General features: G+C 31.9%; 3 protein-coding genes across 4 annotated transcripts in view; 1 reads left to right on the plus strand and 2 right to left on the minus strand.

Annotated features, from left to right (window-relative positions):
* LOC130901663 (protein dachsous) overlaps positions 1-2,254 on the minus strand; it is a 334,471-nt gene extending 332,217 nt beyond the window's left edge. The window contains exon 1 of the mRNA XM_057813187.1: positions 2,051-2,254. The gene's annotated coding sequence lies outside the window, so the exon portion shown is untranslated. The remainder of the gene's footprint in view (positions 1-2,050) is intronic.
* A 5,466-nt stretch (positions 2,255-7,720) lies between these two features.
* Positions 7,721-8,579, minus strand: LOC130901676 (eukaryotic translation initiation factor 3 subunit K). The gene is made up of 2 exons (XM_057813208.1): positions 8,400-8,579; positions 7,721-8,344 (listed from the first exon to the last, which is right to left on the minus strand). The coding sequence occupies exons 1-2, from the start codon at positions 8,450-8,452 to the stop codon at positions 7,747-7,749; spliced, it is 651 nt and encodes a 216-aa protein (XP_057669191.1). The 5' UTR covers positions 8,453-8,579; the 3' UTR covers positions 7,721-7,746.
* A 360-nt stretch (positions 8,580-8,939) lies between these two features.
* Positions 8,940-18,314, plus strand: LOC130901667 (tuftelin-interacting protein 11). 2 transcript variants are annotated; one of them, XM_057813195.1, is made up of 12 exons: positions 8,940-9,155; positions 9,298-9,543; positions 9,598-9,905; positions 9,956-10,128; positions 11,450-11,645; positions 13,634-13,843; positions 13,905-14,167; positions 16,016-16,212; positions 16,303-16,524; positions 17,537-17,743; positions 17,795-17,934; positions 17,995-18,314. In XM_057813195.1, exons 1-12 carry the CDS (start codon positions 9,047-9,049, stop codon positions 18,241-18,243), a joined length of 2,520 nt encoding a protein of 839 aa, XP_057669178.1. In that variant the 5' UTR covers positions 8,940-9,046; the 3' UTR covers positions 18,244-18,314. The 2 variants fall into 2 exon arrangements, with proteins under 2 accessions (XP_057669178.1, XP_057669177.1); XM_057813194.1 differs by having other exon boundaries at positions 8,957-9,155; positions 9,298-9,905.
* The last annotated feature ends 48 nt before the right edge of the window (positions 18,315-18,362 follow it).

Raw genomic sequence — 18,362 nt, forward strand, 5'->3', positions numbered from 1 at the left:
GCCAAAAAAGGTTAGATCATTATGATACCAGGAAGATCTATATTTTGGTCATTAAAAGATGATGATTTTGTAATTAAAGTGATAAACATTGATGAGGTTTTGATTATTTTCATTATTCTACAATGCACGACTATGATATTACCCAAAAAATTTAAAAAATGAATCAATTCTGTCGTTGAATAGGTTATTAATGACAGTTTTTTCTTTAGAGTTAATTCAATGGCTTTTGCTTTACCTCAACTTCAACACCAACAAAACTCTATGACTAAATACCATGGAAGTAAGAAATTTTACATTTGAAATTTCAAAATTTCACGGTTTTGTTGTAATACCGACGATGATATTAATGAAAATATTATTTTTCACATCTTAATTAAGCAGCTTTTTCATTAATTAATGGTTTGGAAAATGTCTCTTGGATGATATACAGGACGTCTTTCTTAAAATTATAAAATTGACCATTAGTGAGGAGCTGCTTCAAAATTATGGTATTGCGAAACAATTCCAGGTAAAATATTTTACAGATTTGATACCAGGCATCAATTACAGCTCGAAAGTTTCACAAAATGGAGTAGATAATTTTTTTCACGCTTCATTTCATCTATTGTTATTTTTGGCGCCTAATTTTCTCGCTATACAAACAGAGCGCCTTTTCAAAATAATAAAAGGACTAAGGTCGACATCTACCTGGCCTTCTTGGGTATTATGCTTAAGTCAACTGTGATAATTAGATTATGCTGGTTTTCGAGAATTTTTTACCCATATAATACTGATAAAAAATCTTAAGTAAATAAATCAATTTACTTAAAATGTAATAATATTAAATCAGCATTAAGATAAACAAACTTACGAGGGTTTATATCAACATTAACAACGATTCACTCTCGATAACATCTTTGATTATTTTTTCACTGATTTAATTCTTCTATTATCTTCCAAATCGTTTCATAACCTCAAAAAACTTTCACCCAAATAAAAGTATCATTAGAATTGAAGAAATTCATTCTGAAGAAGATGGAATTTCTAAAACTAAGTTATGGTCTTTACAGAGACGTTATTTCGCTTCTATTCATGGATCTCCCGTATAAAATTCTCTAATTAACGAGAAGTTTTAATTATAGAAATCATAGAAAGACTTAGGACGTAAATCAATGATCCCAAAATGATCCCTACTGGCAACAATTTGTTATGGAACTGATTGAAATTGGTATTTTTATTTTCATTCACAAGAAAGGAGACAACACGGACTGCTGGAAAGGAAAATAAAGTCTCAGTTAAGAAGAAGAGTCTTTGAGTGGTTCTGAACACATCTTTATAATGTTAGAAGTTTAAAGAACACGGAAATACCCATCAACTCCATCATCTGAACTCCATCAAGTGAATTAAGATGAATCGAAAATGATGTAAACAAATAGATAAACCCAAAACCAGTCCAACTCTCAGAGTATTCTCGAAATTAAATAAAAAGAAAATGTGATGGTAATAGAAAAAGTTTGTCAACAACAACAGCCAGTTTATTACCATATAAATGATCATATTTAATAAAATATCAATGCGGTAGATGATTTTGGATTTGAAATGGTGGAAACTGGACTGGAAAAACAACCATTCGTCAATAAAAATTCACTTAGATAGTTCCGCTACCTTCCCCAAATTAAAAGAGTATTAAGAAGAAGAACATCCCCCAAAAAAGACACATATACACACTTGCCATAATAACCAGAACAAAAGCGCTACTATCTTCTGTAAAAACATGCTCCGCAACATCCGAAGATGTGTTGTCGATCTTTAGGTTTGTTTATAATAGTTTCCCAAATTTTCAAATTCCTCAAACGTGCATTTCCATTAATTTTCAAGTATTACTTGTACTTGTACACCGTCCAAAAAAAATTTTTAAGGTTATGTTTATAAATATATAATTTAAAATACTCATTTTGAACATACGTAACTCAAAATAACGATCAATTGAGACATTAATGTTTAAAAAAAATATTTTCAAACTGTAATTCGATTACCTTTCGGATCAATTGAAATAAATGAATATATGTACCTGAAATTAATTATATTTTCTCACTTAAAAGTAATCCAAAAAGAACATAAGAGCACAATTTAATAGCAACACACACAATTTATCACGAATTAAATGTAATCCAGACTATTTTTGATACTTTCGGTGCAAAATAAAAACAAGTAGAACTGTCGCGGACGAAAAAACCTCGCGGGCTATTCTCGGTCTCGATATTCGAGATGAACTGAGCTGGTGGTGAGTGCCACGGCCCCCACTGCATTCCAAGACACCTCTCCGTGCCCCTCTACCTGTCTCGATGGACCGAAAGAGTATACAGGTACGGCGGCAAGTTTAAAACAGGGACTGTTCTAGTCGCTCATTGTCTGGGTAACAGAAACACTCTATTGTCTTGTCTATTCGCGGCTCATTTGTTGATGAGCGCACACAAAAATACGCAATAATATTTTCATAATAAGGAGTCGCTATAAATTTATTCCCACTACATCAGCGGCAACTCGAGTTTTGATTTCAAGCCCTAACGTACGTCGACAAATATTATTGCGACTAATTCTTGCAGTGGCAACTCGGGTTTTGTTTCTGACCCAGCGTTGATGTTTTTTAATATGTTTATTAATAAATATCCTTAATCCAAATTCCTGCAAGGGAACTGGGTTTCGTTTCTGAGCTAGAATTGATGTCTCTATATGTCGATAGAAATCTCTATCGCAAATTTCTGCAATGTCGCCCTGGTTTTCGTTTCTAAGCCCGCCATTCACTACTAGAGAAATTGTTGATATCAAAAAACATAGAAAAACTGAAAAAATTGGCCATTAGACCTATTATGAGGCAACTGAAGCTACATTACTGGATATAAATCTCATAAAGACTTAATAAATGTCTAATTACATAGCAATCGCGAGCAAATTAACTAAAAGAATGTAAATATTCTGATTATTAATTAAAGTTTGTCATGAGAAACTGAAAATTTCTGCACTGGCAACTTGGATTTTGGTTTTAAGCCAGCTTTCATGTTTTGTAACGTTTATCAGTAAATATACGTATCGCAAATTCCTGTAAGGGAACTGGGTTTCGTTTCTGAGCTACTATTGATGTATCTGTATGTCGATACGTATTCATATCGCAAATTCCTGCAGTGGCAAGCCTGGATTTCGTTTTCAAGCCAGGGATCATGTTTTTAAACGTTTATCAGTAAATATACGTATCGCAAATTCCTGTAAGGGAACTGGGTTTCGTTTCTGAGCTACTATTGATGTCTCTGTATGTCGATACATATTCATATCGCAAATTCCTGCAGTAGCAAGCCTGGATTTCGTTTTCAAGCCAGGGATCATGTTTTTAAGCGTTTATCAGTAAATATACGTATCGCAAATTCCTGTAAGGGAACTGGGTTTCGTTTCTGAGCTACTATTGATGTCTCTATATTTCTATACAAATCTTTATCGCACATTTCCGAAGTAGCACCCTGGTTTTCGTTTCTAAGACCGCCATTCATCACTAGAGGAATTGTTGAGACACAAGAAGTTTGAAAAAATTTGGCCAATTTTGCTAAAAAATAATATTCTTATCGCAAATTCCAGTAATTGGCAACTGGGGTTTTGGTGTTGAGCCAGCGTTAATGTTTCTTGATGTTTATCAATGCAAATTCCTGCAACTGTTCGGGAAAATTAACTGCGTCCAGCAGGATTTTATAAATAATAAAAAATGTGCTTAGTTTTGTCACATATTTCCATTTACGATTATATTTACAAAAAAAAATAATGGATTTCGTGTTTTTTTTGTCACAAATAATTTCATATTAAGGATAATTCTAATATGTTTAATCCTATTGATAATCGATTTTTTTCACCCGGCCTATATAAATCGCTAAAATCCGCGTACGAAGATTTTTGATGCAGGCTCAGTGCAAGGACTTCACATATGATTACAATAAATCCTCGACTTATATGAACGCTTTTGCAATAAATATGGCAGACTAAAATGTAGCATGCCTTCTTTTACATTATTTATGCATATTTTAAACTGCGTCTTCGGTGCTGAGATTAAATATTTTTTTGTCGACTTTCTTATTGTCGCTATGTGAATTCACACTTGCGTTAGGCCAGTCCCAATAACCAAAAAAGAATGTTCGTATCAATATAAATAAAATTTCCACATTACATATTCTGACATACAACTGTGATATGTACAAATAAAAATTGGTGACGTTCTCAAATCAGCCAGATGCTCTTTGCACCAAACATCAACAGATCTCTTAGTTTGTCCAACATAATTCATAATCATGATTATTTTAACGTTTCAAATTCGTTGTGATCGATATTAAAAGATGTTATTACATTCTTTACAGTAAACTTTGCTTGATGACACTTTTCATTGTGTCCTAATTAATACCAACCGTTTGTGTAATCCTTTTCTGTAGTTTGGCCGAAGGAATTAATATCGTTGTTAGAGTGTACCTCCAACTTCATAATTCGAATAAGTTTACAGAAGATTTCAGGTCAAGAAGAAGACTATCAGACCTTAAGCGATCCCAAACAAGTTTCACGACTTTTAGATCTAAATTGTGAAAATCTGGTGGCACCATCTTCTGGACAAATATTTTACTTTAACATGAAGGTAAGAGACTGACCGATAGAAATCTTCGGAATGCAACATGCTTTGCAATGGACCGGACCTTTTGTGGAATAACAGGAAAAGCTTTCCAACTTGCAAAGAGAAAGAAAGGCCTACTGGAATTTCCTTTTCTCGAGCTTTGGGTTTTTTTTTGATATTTTATGAAGGGATTTAACACCACCCAAACAGAGTCTTCAATATCGCCGAAGGCTGTTCGATGAGAGGGAAAAAGCAAATGGGGCTCTTGCTTTCTTGAACACGTTAGGCCAATTGCTGAAAGATTCGGCACCATTAAGTTGGAATTGGAGAAGGTAAACAGTCTCTGAAGACGATATTCAGTATTTTGTCTCCATGATATGCTTACGACCCTCACACGTCACAATAGATAAAACAATAATGGGCTCATTAAGAACTTTTTGTAGCGAGGGAATTAGTTTTTGAAAATAAACAACAGTCCAAATCATTTTGACTTTAATGACCTTTTCGTAAAGGCCTATTTGAATGTCCAAAATTATAAGTGGTTTTAGAAAGACGGGCGACGAAGATTTCATCGTAGAATCACAGAAATTCCAACTGCAAGAGATGGTAAACAGCAGCAAGCAGAAGATTTCGAACAATTCCTTGACATGCAGTGAAGAATCCTTACCACTCACTTAATTTTGGCCAATCAAATTCAATCACTTCCATATTGACTATGGAACTATAGGTCGGAAACACCTGCATCTAAAAATCATGTAAAAAGGAAGATTTACGAAGAAAAAAAATAGTATTTTTGCAGCAATATCTAATCCTAGTGGAATAAAGTTCAATCCTAAGATATCTAAAATTGTAAAAACCAGATCAGTTACTTCTGATGGCACAGGAAGTAATGTCTAAGCAAGCATCCGAAGATGCCAAAGATAAGTTTGTGTCTTTGGGTCCACGAACAGTACACAGCACTCTTATTCCATAATACCCCACCATTTTGTGGCTAGAACTGGTAATTTTCCTAACCGTTGGTCATATTCATATTGGTGAACCTACAGTATCTGAAGACGATAACTTGGTTATCGAAACGCGCGTCAAACAGTGTAATTGTGAATGTTGGTGTAGTGGTAGTGTAAATAGTGTGTTCAGTAAGAACTGGACGTAGTATTTCTTATTTTAATCAGTACGACACTGTTCGTGCAAGTCTGCTTAAAAAAATGTCGCAGTGGTCTAGGTGAACCCAAATGTCCACGGGATGAATCGCCAGGAATCAACGGGAGGCTTTCCAACAGCAGTATATGTAAATTTTCATCTTTAGATGTAAATATATAAACTGAAACTAGTAATTTTGAAAGTGGTCTATCAAAAAAAAGCTTGGAAACTTCTGTACTATACTCTTAACCTTCCCCCTACTTAAGGGTAGTATTTCAAAAGGATGTCAAAGGATGAGTAGCTCTAAAGTCCAATAATGCAGTTCATACAATCGATTTTTTGACTTTTACTAAAGAATCGATTCTGTAACAAGCTTTTAAGTACAACAAAAAATATTGTAGACTACTTTTTCGATTTTTTTAGAAAGAAATATATCGATCCACTGGTTTATTAAACTAATAGTCAAAATATCTTTAGTGGAAGAGGTGATATAAACATAGTATAATCTCAACGAGAATATGACGTGCACTTAACGTTTATTTATACTTAGTTCGTATCACGCACGTTTGGAAAACGCCATTTTATTTATAAAACTACAAGGCGCGTAGAGCAAAAAAAAACAGGATAAAACCAGACGAACACGAGGATTAACATGGCGCATTCATGCAACTTGTAACTTTCCAGTTATTTTTAGTAATTACCAACTATAATTTTTACTTAGACTGAAAACACGCAACTTCAGATACAAAGAAATAAACAGTTCAATAAACGTAGTAATGCTTTAGAGGCAGACTAGATTTATCGATGTTTGATGATTTATTATAAACAGTTTGAAGTAGGAATGCGAACATTAACCACGAAAACGTTTGGTCTATATATTTACTATAAGTGTCGATTAATTGGTACGGTTGATTTATAGAGATATTTATTGAACAAGTATAGTCCACACACATTACTTCGATGTTATGCTGGTTGCCTGCTTTGAAGGAGTATCTATTTTATAATAATTGTTATCGTACTGTAAACGATAAACAACAATGATAATGACTAAGGACAAGTCGTATTCGAATACTCATATAAGAATATTTGAATTTTCGAAAATAAACCATCCGCTAATATCGATAAAACAACTGTTTTTATCAATTTATTAATTTCCTATACAAATAACGATTCATGAATAAGGAAATATTCATAATTTCCACAATATAACAAACCATATTCTGTTTCGCGACTATCTAAGCTTGTAAGCAGTTTAAAAAATGTTAATGCTTCAATATTTGGTATATTGACTTGATTGATCTAATTATTACCCTATTATAGTCCACACATATATCACATTGAAGTGAAGTTGGTTGCCTATCTAAGACATACTTTAGAACCAACTAAATACAATAAAAATCAATCAATCATATATATGATATTCCTGGTATATAAGTCACTAAGAAAGAAATACAGCAAATTTTCATGTTAACTTTTGGAAATATTGCGTATGCTTCCTGCCTCCCCATGGACCCCTTTATTATATCTTATAACGATTTAAACATATATAAAAATGTATTAATTTTAATAGAGACGTAGCAACTATTTTAATTTAAATATTTTATTTTAATTATTAAAATTAGACCTGTCTTTATCTATAGATAATTTTAATACGTCTTGTATAATAAAGCTGCAAGAATTTTGTTTTCTAGGAATGGAAATCACGTATTTATTCAAAGTATTTTGTAATCAAATAACATGGGGGTTATAGGAAAAAATATTTTTTTGAGACTTTCAATGTTTTACCAAAATGTTATTGTTTGGGGGTTGTAAGAAAAAATATTTTTTTGAGTCCTTAACTTTTTGCCATAATGTTTTGTAATTATTTCGTTATGTAATTCCAGTTTTTAATTAATTAAAAGTTTTGTAATTTTTTCAAATCAATAATTACTTGTTTAAATATATTGAAATAAAAAACCAAAGTTCATTACAAAATTTTTTATTATATTTTAACGACATGACGCCATAATAGCTCCCACATTCTCAAAATCAATTTTTTCATTTATATTTTTGGTTTTAATATTTTCGTCTTGGTTAGCAATGAAAATCAAGTTCCCAGACATCTCTTTCCATCCATATTTCTTCACCCATAACTTGAGGGTACTGTCGTCAACGTCACCAAGGAGCTGTGCCAAATGAGATCTCTCAATCGTTTGGTAGGTAATTCCAACTACGTGGCAAACAAATTTTCTAATAGAATCCACAAAACCAGTGATATTTTGGAATAAATCAGGTAATGTATGGATTCTTGTCCAGAAACGTTGGAAATCACACTGTTCCAATATATCTGCTAGATATACAATTTGATTGATTGGTTCTTGAGACAATTGTTTATCATAGAGAAGACATTTGCAAAGAATAAAATCTGTATGTGGCAAATTCGTCAATGCTTTCAACAAAATCTGGCAAGTTATATCAATATTGAAGCTTAGAGGATTAAATTGATATAATTTGAGTACAGCTAAATTCGCTTCCAAATCGTACGAATTTTCTCGCGATTGAACTTCTACGTAACGTTCCAAAGTTGGTAAATTATCTGGATTATATCTGCAAACAAATTAGGTTATATACATGTGTTTTTGAACAATCATAAAATTGTTACCTTTCTATACCTTTTAACATAAAAGCTACAGTTTGCTTCATAGCTTCTGCCATTTTTTCGTCGTAATTAGTACTATTTACAAAATTATTAAGATTGTAAATACTCAACAAGCTAGAAATAAGAAAGACAAGTTAACCTTTTCCTCTTATTCTTTTTATATTACATTTTACTAATAATTAGCCCTCAGTCAATCAGTTATACCAACATTAATAACTAATATTACTTAATAAAAGGTAAAAATGATTTGAATTCGTAAAAATTTATCCTAAACATAAATTTATTGATAAATTAATGTATTTTATCTAAATTTATCGAATAATTTCATCTAATTATACTTCAGAAACTATAACCCAGGTTCAGGTAGATCACTTATTAACTGATTGCGGATTCTAACCCATAATATTTAGATCATACTAGAACTTTTTATTTTATTACTTTTTTTGTGTGTTAATTTTTTGAGAATATCTATTTAAGGGAAATAAATAATTTTTAATAATAAATATAAAAATAAAGAATAACTTGAAAGTTGGTAGAACGTATAACACCTGTCATTCAACTGTCAATTGGTCAGTTGTACAAAAACGTAAATGATTATGCTTTACTAAAATAATTCTGTTTATTATAAAATTGGGAAAAAATTTATTAAAATGTCTGACGACGAAATGGAAAAATTCGAGATCACAGACTATGATCTGGAAAATGAGTTTAATATTAATAGAACTAGAAAAAAACAGAGTAAACACCACCAAATTTATGGTAACAAATTCATTTTAAACACTTTTCTTTCATATATTGTATATAAGTTTTTCAATTTTGTGTTCCCAATTGTGGAGTTATCATTTTTAACATTTTTAATCAAGTCAATATATTAGATATTCGTATTTATATTGTATAATAGGCATATGGGCAGACGATAGCGACGGAGAAGATGATAAGAAGTCTTTTAAATACAAAAAACAACCGAAAAATTATTCAGCACCTATAGGATTTGTAGCTGGTGGAGTCCATCAAGTTGGTAAGAAAAAGGATGATGAGAAAAAAACCACTAAAATGGATGAGGATTCTGAGGAAGTGGAAACAAAACAATCTTTCAAATTACGCGATAGTTCAGATGAATCAGAGGATGAAATTCCAACGAGAGCAGGTTGTATATTTTTATTTTTTAAAATTTATTTTCCGAATTTTATTGTTTTTTCAGGTTTCGGTATCAGTAATAATAAAAAATCCATCCAATCGACTGTCACTGAAATAAATACTGATATAGCTGGAATGAGAACAAAGAGTACTGTAAATCAATCATTGATTAATAAAGGTGTAGGTCATTGGGAAAAGCATACAAAAGGAATCGGAGCTAAACTGTTACTTCAAATGGGTTTTCAACCTGGGAAAGGTCTCGGAAAAGACCTACAAGGTATTTCAGCTCCAGTTGAAGCTCATTTAAGAAAAGGAAGAGGAGCTATTGGGGCTTACGGACCTGAAAAATCCGCCAGCATTCCTAAAATGATGGTAAAACTGTTTTTCAATTTAAAAATTATGGGATAATAGTTCTATTTTAGGATAATACATTGAAGATGGAAATAGAAAACGAAACTGACGAAACGAAAGGCGAATCAAAGTGGAAGAAAACTGAATCTTTAAGCAAGAAGAGCAGATATTATTACAGAAGTGTTGACGATGTTATCGAAAAAGGTAAACGACCAGGAGCTTATAGAAATTTGGGAAATGCAAGGTAAAAAATATATAGTTGAGGTCTAAATGTGATTATTGTGAATTTTTTTGGAGATATTGTATACTTTAGTTCATCCACCCTTATGGGTGTACGATTTGGAAATTTTTAATTAAAAAACAAACTGTTGGACTTTGTAACCCCCCCTCCCTTCAGAATGGAAGTAATTGTTCCAGGACAATAATTTCCTATTCCAAATTAGGCAATATTGCACCAATTAGGATCTGTTAATCATTTAGTTAAATGATACAAAGGGTCTCTTGTTTTACCTACCATTAATGTATCATCTCTGGAATTATACAATTTTTGTCTTATATTAACGTGACTAAATTTATCTACCTAACTTAAATTGATTATTGTATTCGTTGAGATTTATTGTACACTTACTGGTCCTAATGGGAACCAACGTCATAGTTAAGGGATTCCAAGTGTCCCTTAGACACTTGAAGTTCCATTAACTTATCAAATTACTTCTATTTTATATTGATATGAATCTAACGACCATAGTTATCATTATTTATAGCTTTTATGTATAATAGGATTTTGGTATTTAAACCGCTTCTTGATAGTGTGGTAGTCAGATTATTGAAACCAAGTTTAAATAATTATTTTCTTGCATAATAAATAGTTTGAATGTTTTAATACATAGAATATGGTCAGCCATCATTGGTTAGCTCCAAGATACATTACAGTAACTTCGTCACTCATCTTTTTCACATATTTGAACCATCTCAGTTGATTTTCTTCTATATATTGTTCTGCAAGTTTTATATCTAATATTTGATTGTATTTTCGTGGTCTAATCTAGTCTTGTTCCCAGTTTTCTGTAGGAATCTCATTTCCTTTATCTCTTTTGTCCATTGTCCACGTTTGCAAACTTTATGTTAGTATGGGTATAACTATTATTTTATAAATTTCTACACCCTTATTTTTTTTCAAAAAAACATTTTCCCTTGAAATTATTTGAAATTTGGAACTGTATAGGCAATTTAGTTCATAAAATAGAGGACAAGAAAGTTATTAGTCAAAAACTGTGTTGTAAAATAGATTTAAAGTTCAATTTGTTCTCTTGGAATATGTTTGTACAAGAAACTTTTCCATTTCTCTTTGTTGTATCATTCTGTGTCTAATCCGTAGTCATTTTTGTCTTATTCTAACTTTTTCAATGATAGAAGCAAGGGTTCGGATACGAAACTATCTGAAATTCCAAATATTACCATTAAGCAATAATTCTATTTTCAATTTATAATTAAAACCAGCAAATTAAATTTATAACTAATTGTTTATTAACAATTATTTTTAATGTATATCCTTTTTATTTTAGCGAACTCAGCAAGGTTAAGGTAATAGATATGACAGGACCTCAACAGAGAGTTCTTAGTGGGTATCATGCTCTAAGCGGACTAAAAGCACCTCCTGGAGTTGAACATTTTGAAGATGTCATCCATAAAAAATGTTCGAATTTTGCTTTGCCTGAAATTCAACATAATTTAGATTTATTAGTCGATATGTGTGAACAAGTAAGTAGATTTTAAAGTTAATGAAATTTGTATTATTTCAGGTTAAAAGGAAATGGTCTTCCAGAAGTATATTCAAGTATTTAGAAATGTCATTGGAACTGAAGCTAATAAAGGAATGAAAAATATTATTCAAAATCCTTAGGAATACTATGAAGATTTAATAAGTGTATAATAAGGGATATTCCTTCGATTTCTGTTTGTTAAAGAGCAAAAATAGAACTGTAGAATACCTTGTATGGAGTCCCAAGTATACAATGTTGAAAATGATACATATAACACCATTTTGAGGAATGGATTTATAAGAATTACTACTCAAGAAGCAAACAAAAAAACAGTAAAATCGTCTGTGGGAAGTAGAAAAAGTGTCTAAAAAGGCTTCAAATTAACCAAAATTAGTAGTGAAGTGATGAGAATAACTCCCAATCATCAGGATTACTTTAAAAAAATTGATAGGTGCAAAAATAGAACTGTACTAAACTCCAGGTATACAATGTTGGAAATGATACATATACGGATATGGATTTACAAGAAATACTACTCAAGAAGCTAAAACAAATAAAAACAGCGACATAGTTTGCGGGAAGCACAAAAAATGTCTAAAAAGACTCCACATCAACCAAAATTAGTAGTGGAGTGAAGAGAATGGCTTAAAAATGGATTACTCATCTCCAGCAACTTCTATTGTCTCACTCAATATGTCCCAAAAATATTTTCTCTTTTTCAAACTTGCATATTCATTTGGACCATACACTATGATAATTATTGTTATGCTTTAGTTATTCTTTCAGTATTTTTTTTTTCAAATTCTCACTTAGTTCATTTTCCTTTCCTGCTAGTTCTCTAATGTTTCATGTTGCTATTTCTTTCATTTTCTATCTTTTCTTCCATAATATATTTTCTTTTATTTGTCTTTGTTAATATATATTTATTTCCGTTACTTCATTTTTACCTAATTTTCAAAAATTCCTAGCTACCAAATTAGATTTTTATCAAGCCCTTCACATCAAAGATATTAGAGAACATTTATAAAAAAATAATGTAACTAATATTAGGGTTAATAATAATTTTAATACAAGTTATTTGATTAGGTTTATTATTATATCAAAAATCATTTTTTAATTACACCCTCTAACCTAAAATGCAATTATTTTCAATAGCAAATTTCAAGTATGCGACTCCAAAATATTTAAATAAAGAAGTAGGTATTAAAGATACAGGATACCGTAAGGATAATGAGGGTATTGGAATTATTAGTCTAGGACTTACCAATGATTTTTCCGTAAGAGCTTACATATTCAAGAATTTCCTCTAAAAAATATTTAAAAATTGTTTTTCTACTACTAATTCTATAGGTAGTAGTGAAAATATAAAATTTTTCAAAAATTGTCAAGAAACCACCTTTGCACCAAAGAAAATTTACGGGGAATACAAGAAGAGTCTAAAAATGCTTTGTATGAACTAAAGTTAGTAGTGGAGTGACAGAAAATCCCCTGGACTAAGACACAAAATATTTTTATTTGTTAGGGAGTCAAATATACCAAACACCAGATCTGCTACAGACCATTTTAGGGAGTTGGTCTGCTTGTGAAGAAAAATTATCAAGAAATCACTTTTGCACAACTTTAAATGGATTTTCTCTCATCAGGCTAAAAGAAAGAGTAGGGGAGTACAAAAAGTGTCCAGAAATGCTTCGCGTCAACTGAAGTTAGTGGAATGAAACAAAATCCCCAAAACTACTATGAAAGATACAAAAGGGGTGCATCAATGTTTCCTACCCTTTTTATTTGTTGGAGAGTCAAATATACTAAACACCAGGTCTGCTACATTGTAAATGTCACATATAAGACCTTTTTAGGGTAGTGATCTACTTGTGAAGTCAAAGCAGCCCCCAAAACCGACAAACGATTACAAAATCGATTTCAGTAGTTCAAATAGGATACAAAAATAATTGTTGAATAATTTTTTACTTAATAATTGTTTTTTTAAAGGATATCATCAGAATAGACAGAAATACAAGATTCAACGAAGACAGGATCATAGCTTTGGAACAAGAGGAAAAATCCCTGAAGGAAGCGTTAAGGAAAGAGGACGTTCTGTTGAATAATTTAAAAAACGTTCGAAATATAGTTGACAAATTAATGGATACCTCACAGACTTATTCTTTAGGCCAAATCGCCGATATATTCAAACAATTACAGGTGATTCAATTGAATTTTTTTTCACATTTTTTAATCCTTTTTTAATTGATAATCCTTTTAGGAAGATCATCGGGAAGAATACGAGTTGTACGAATTGGGCGAATTGGCTCCAGGATTGATAGGTCCTTTGTTAACATCCGCTCTGGCTAATTGGAATCCTTTGATTCATCCCCATCAGTACACCGATGTATACGGACAATGGAAGGAGATCCTGGAAAGGCGGTTTCATCAACGTGGGAATCTAGAAGGTAATAAAATGGGAATACAGCCGTATGATAATCTAATTTGGCATACTTGGATGCCTGTTATGAGAACTTGTGTTAGGTAAGTTAAGCTTTGTACCTTTTTGTTTATGTGTATGGGACGGAGATGAGAAATATTTTAATTTGTGTTTTTTTTTCGAAAACTTAGCGGTAACATATATATTTATCCCTTTTTTTATATTTTATATATATCTTTTTAATTCTATGAAAGAAAATGGGAATCCTAGTAGTTCTAAAAGGATATCCGAGTATGATTTAGGTTATGTTTTTCTTAAATTTCAATTTCGTTTTTTAATTTAGTCTTTTTTGTTTATACATTGTGCCTTAACTTTTCCCAATAATAGTTATTTACAAATCAGGTGTTTGTCATCAAAAGTTAGATGAAAATCTGCGGTTTTTAGGTTAGGATGTAGTAAAAAGTCACATGGAAAACATTTCAGGTCAATTTGGTAACCATTTTATCTCTTTATCAGCTGATAAGACCATTATTAAACTTTTATTGGCAGTGGGTAAAAGTGAATCTTTATTCAGTTCCATGGTTGATTGCAGATGTCTTCGAATGTTATTTAATTTCATTTTAGTTATGAATTTGTCAACTTGAGCTCTTAGGACTAGTTCATGTTGCTATCTTTTCTAATTTCTTCCATCAAAAATTCAATTCTAGATGCAAAACTTTTTGAGATCTTTTTCTGTATTGTTTCTTTAAGGAATCAAATGGTTTCTTCCTTGTTGCAGCTTCTACATGTTACGAATGACTTGGTATTTCATTCTTACAAAGTCTTCTGAATTTTATTTTTGCTTATTATCAACAGTTAGATGAAAATCTGCCATTTTTAGGTTAGGATGTAGTAAAAAGTCACCAGGAAAGATTTCAGGTCAATTTATTAATCAATTCCTGCTGATAAGACTATTTTTACATCCAGCTAATTTTGAAATATTTTACTATTGTGGTTCTTTAAGGTATCAAATAGTTTCTTCTTTGTTGGAGCTTCGACACACTACCATTGACTTGATGTTTCATTGTTAGAAAGTCTTAGTGATTTTATTTTTGCTTGTAATCAACAGTTAGAAAAAATATGCAATTTTTAGGTTAGGACGTAGTAAAAAGTCACCAGGAAACATTTCAGGTGAATTTGTTAACCAATTTTTGTGTTTATCAAAAGATAAGATTTGAAATTTTTATTGGCAGTGGGTAAAAGTGAATCGAAGAGTCTATTTAGCACCACAATTAGTTGCAGCTGTCCTCAAATGATATTTAATTTCGTTTGTGTTATGAATCCTTTAACTTTGGCTCCTATAAGTAATATTTATAATACCATTTCCACCATTAGTTCTAAAATATAGTTCCTATCACCTTCTTTCTGATCATATAACAATATCTTCATATCTCTCATGTATTCAGATAAGATGTCTCCATCCCTTGCATTCTCCATCAAATCTTTGGTGCCTGTCTTTATTAGTTGATAAAACCATTTTCAAATTCAGAGTCCTTAGAGTCCTTATACAACTAAGCAATTGATTGCAGCGAGTTTTGAACGTGACTTTATCGTTATTTTAATATTTTGGTTATGAATCTGTCGATTTATGTGTTAATTTGAGGTTATAAATGTTATTCGAAATATCATTCCAATCATCAATTCTAAAATATAGACCAATAAATTTCCTATCTTTCTAATCGTATGTTGTACCACATGTCTCAATTAATTTCAATCTCTTGTATCCTCCATCCAATCCTTGATGCCGATAGTATCGAGATATTCTGCTTAATGATTTCTTTGGGGATATCCAAATGGTCTCTTCTCCGTTGGGGCTCGTTGACAGTACGAATGACTGGTGTTTCATCATCTTCTGGATTTTATGTGTTGATAGCCTCGAATAAATCATTAATTGTATATTTTTTTTATTGTAGTTCTTGGAATCCAAGAGATTGCGATTCTCTGATTACCCTCATCGATATATGGAAACCGTTATTACCTCAGTGGATTTTGGAAAACGTTTTCACTCATTTAATAATGCCTCGAATACTTAAAGAAGTCAATAATTGGAATCCTGTCACCGATACTATTCCCATACACGTCTGGATACATCCTTGGATACCATTATTAGGTGAGTCCTTATAAATCCCACAAATATATCAATTTTTATCTAGTGAAATAGTTTTTTATTAATTTATAGAGAAATTAATTTTTTTTACAGATGAAAAACTTCAAACTTCCGTCTACCCAGTGATCCAAGAAAAATTAGGCAACGCTTTAACGAATTGGCATCCTTCGGATAGATCGGCAAAATTGATGCTCCAACCTTGGCAGAGAGTTCTATCTCAAGGATCTTTCGTGGCTTTTTTGCTAAAACACATCGTACCCAAATTGCAAATATGTATGCAGTCTTTAGTCATTAATCCCCATCAACAGCACTTAGGTAGGACGAATTTTATATCCGAGAAGACATTCGATTTGATTTAATTTTTTTTCTCTACCGTAACCGGAATGGAAACACCCACCGAAATATGTAAAATGTTTAACATGAAGACTGCACCAGTTAAACGAACCCAACGGCGATTATAGGCGTTGCCATGTACTGACTAGACCCCAATAGATCGAAACATGTCGACCACAAGAGCATTTCAAATTTTTAGACAATTAATGGCGTCAGTAGATAAGCCATGTATGTTGTGGAAAGGAAATAAGTCATGTCAACGGAAGCGACGTCATCCGCAATCTACCTCCATTTTTGACGTCAACTGTCATCTATTATCAATCAACTGTCGTTTGTTCTCTGTCATTTATCGTTTCCGTCAGCTGTTCTGTAAAATCTAATATAAATGTTTGATACTACCCCGTATAAAACCAGTTAAATTAATCCAACAGCATTGTTATGTACTAACGAGACTCTAATAGATCTAAATCTGTCGATTGGAGTAGAATTTGTAATTTCTATTCGATTATTGATGTCAGTAGATAAGCTATGTACGTTCTGGACCAGAAGTACGTCATAAGGAGTGAGTTGTTCCGCCATTTTGGATGCGAATGTCAAAGGAAGTGACGTCATCCACAATTTCCACTATCATTGATGTCAAATGTCGTTTGTTCTGTGTTATACGTCGTTTCCATCATCTTTGACATAAACTATCATTAGTCAACTGTCGTTTATTCTCTGTCATCTATCATCAGTCAACTGTAGTTTTTTCCTGTCGTCTGTCGTGACGTTCACTCATTTCTGACTCAACGCCTCAAATTGTACTTTTCCATTTTGTTTTCTAAATTATTTCAGGGATGTTTGTTTAACCTCTCCGATCAATTTTCTAACTCATAACATTGAAATTTCAATGGTTTCGCTAGATTTAAACAGCAATTAAAAGCCGTCGATTGTTCTGATGCGATCCAAACGTTTCGAAACCTGTCTAAAGATTCTAGTATGTTGTTTGTTACAGATCCTTGGAATTGGGTAATGGATTGGAGCGATATGATTTCCGTCGGTAATATGACATTGATATTGGATAAATTCTTCTTTCCGAGATGGTTACAAACGTTGGCTATGTGGTTAAATCACAATCCGAACTATACTCAAGTTACAGAATGGTATTCTGGTTGGAAGAGGATGCTTTCGGACGAATTAATCAATCAACCAACAATAAAAGGTTAGATTCCATTTTTGTTATTATAAATTTTTTATTGTTCGATTATTTTAGAACATTTTCATAACGCTTTGGAGATGATGAACAGGGCTGTGAACGTAGACCAACCGGGGGCTAAGGAATCCATTTTATATTTGAAAAATATGGAAGAAAACGGTATTAAAGCACCACCGGTAACACAACCTAGAGTAGAGGTGAGTATTTTGAGGTAATGTGATGTTTTTTATTGTTTTTTTTTCTTGTTAATTTTGTAGACGATAGCCGAAGCTGTTAAAACGGCATCAAAGATTCCTCAAGGATTCAAGGATCTTGTGATGAAGAAATGCGAGGAGAGGGGAATGCTCTTTGTACCAATTCCGAATAAGTACCACGAAGCGAAACAGGTGTATAAAATCGGTTCCAACGGGATGCAGTGTTATATCGATAGAAACGTTATTTTTTATTCACAAAATTTTTCAGCTTGGGTACCAACTTCGTTAAATAAATTGTTAGATTCCGCGTAAATATTGTTAGGTATTTATTTTTCATTTTGTTTTGTTGTAAATAATTGTGAAATTACATTTTTTTTATAGTATGAGTATTTTTTTTCTTTGCCCTCTCGTTGTTTTTATTAAAAAAGTGA

This window comes from Diorhabda carinulata, chromosome X (assembly GCF_026250575.1).
Source record: "Diorhabda carinulata isolate Delta chromosome X, icDioCari1.1, whole genome shotgun sequence".
NCBI classification, from domain to species: Eukaryota; Metazoa; Arthropoda; class Insecta; order Coleoptera; family Chrysomelidae; genus Diorhabda; species Diorhabda carinulata.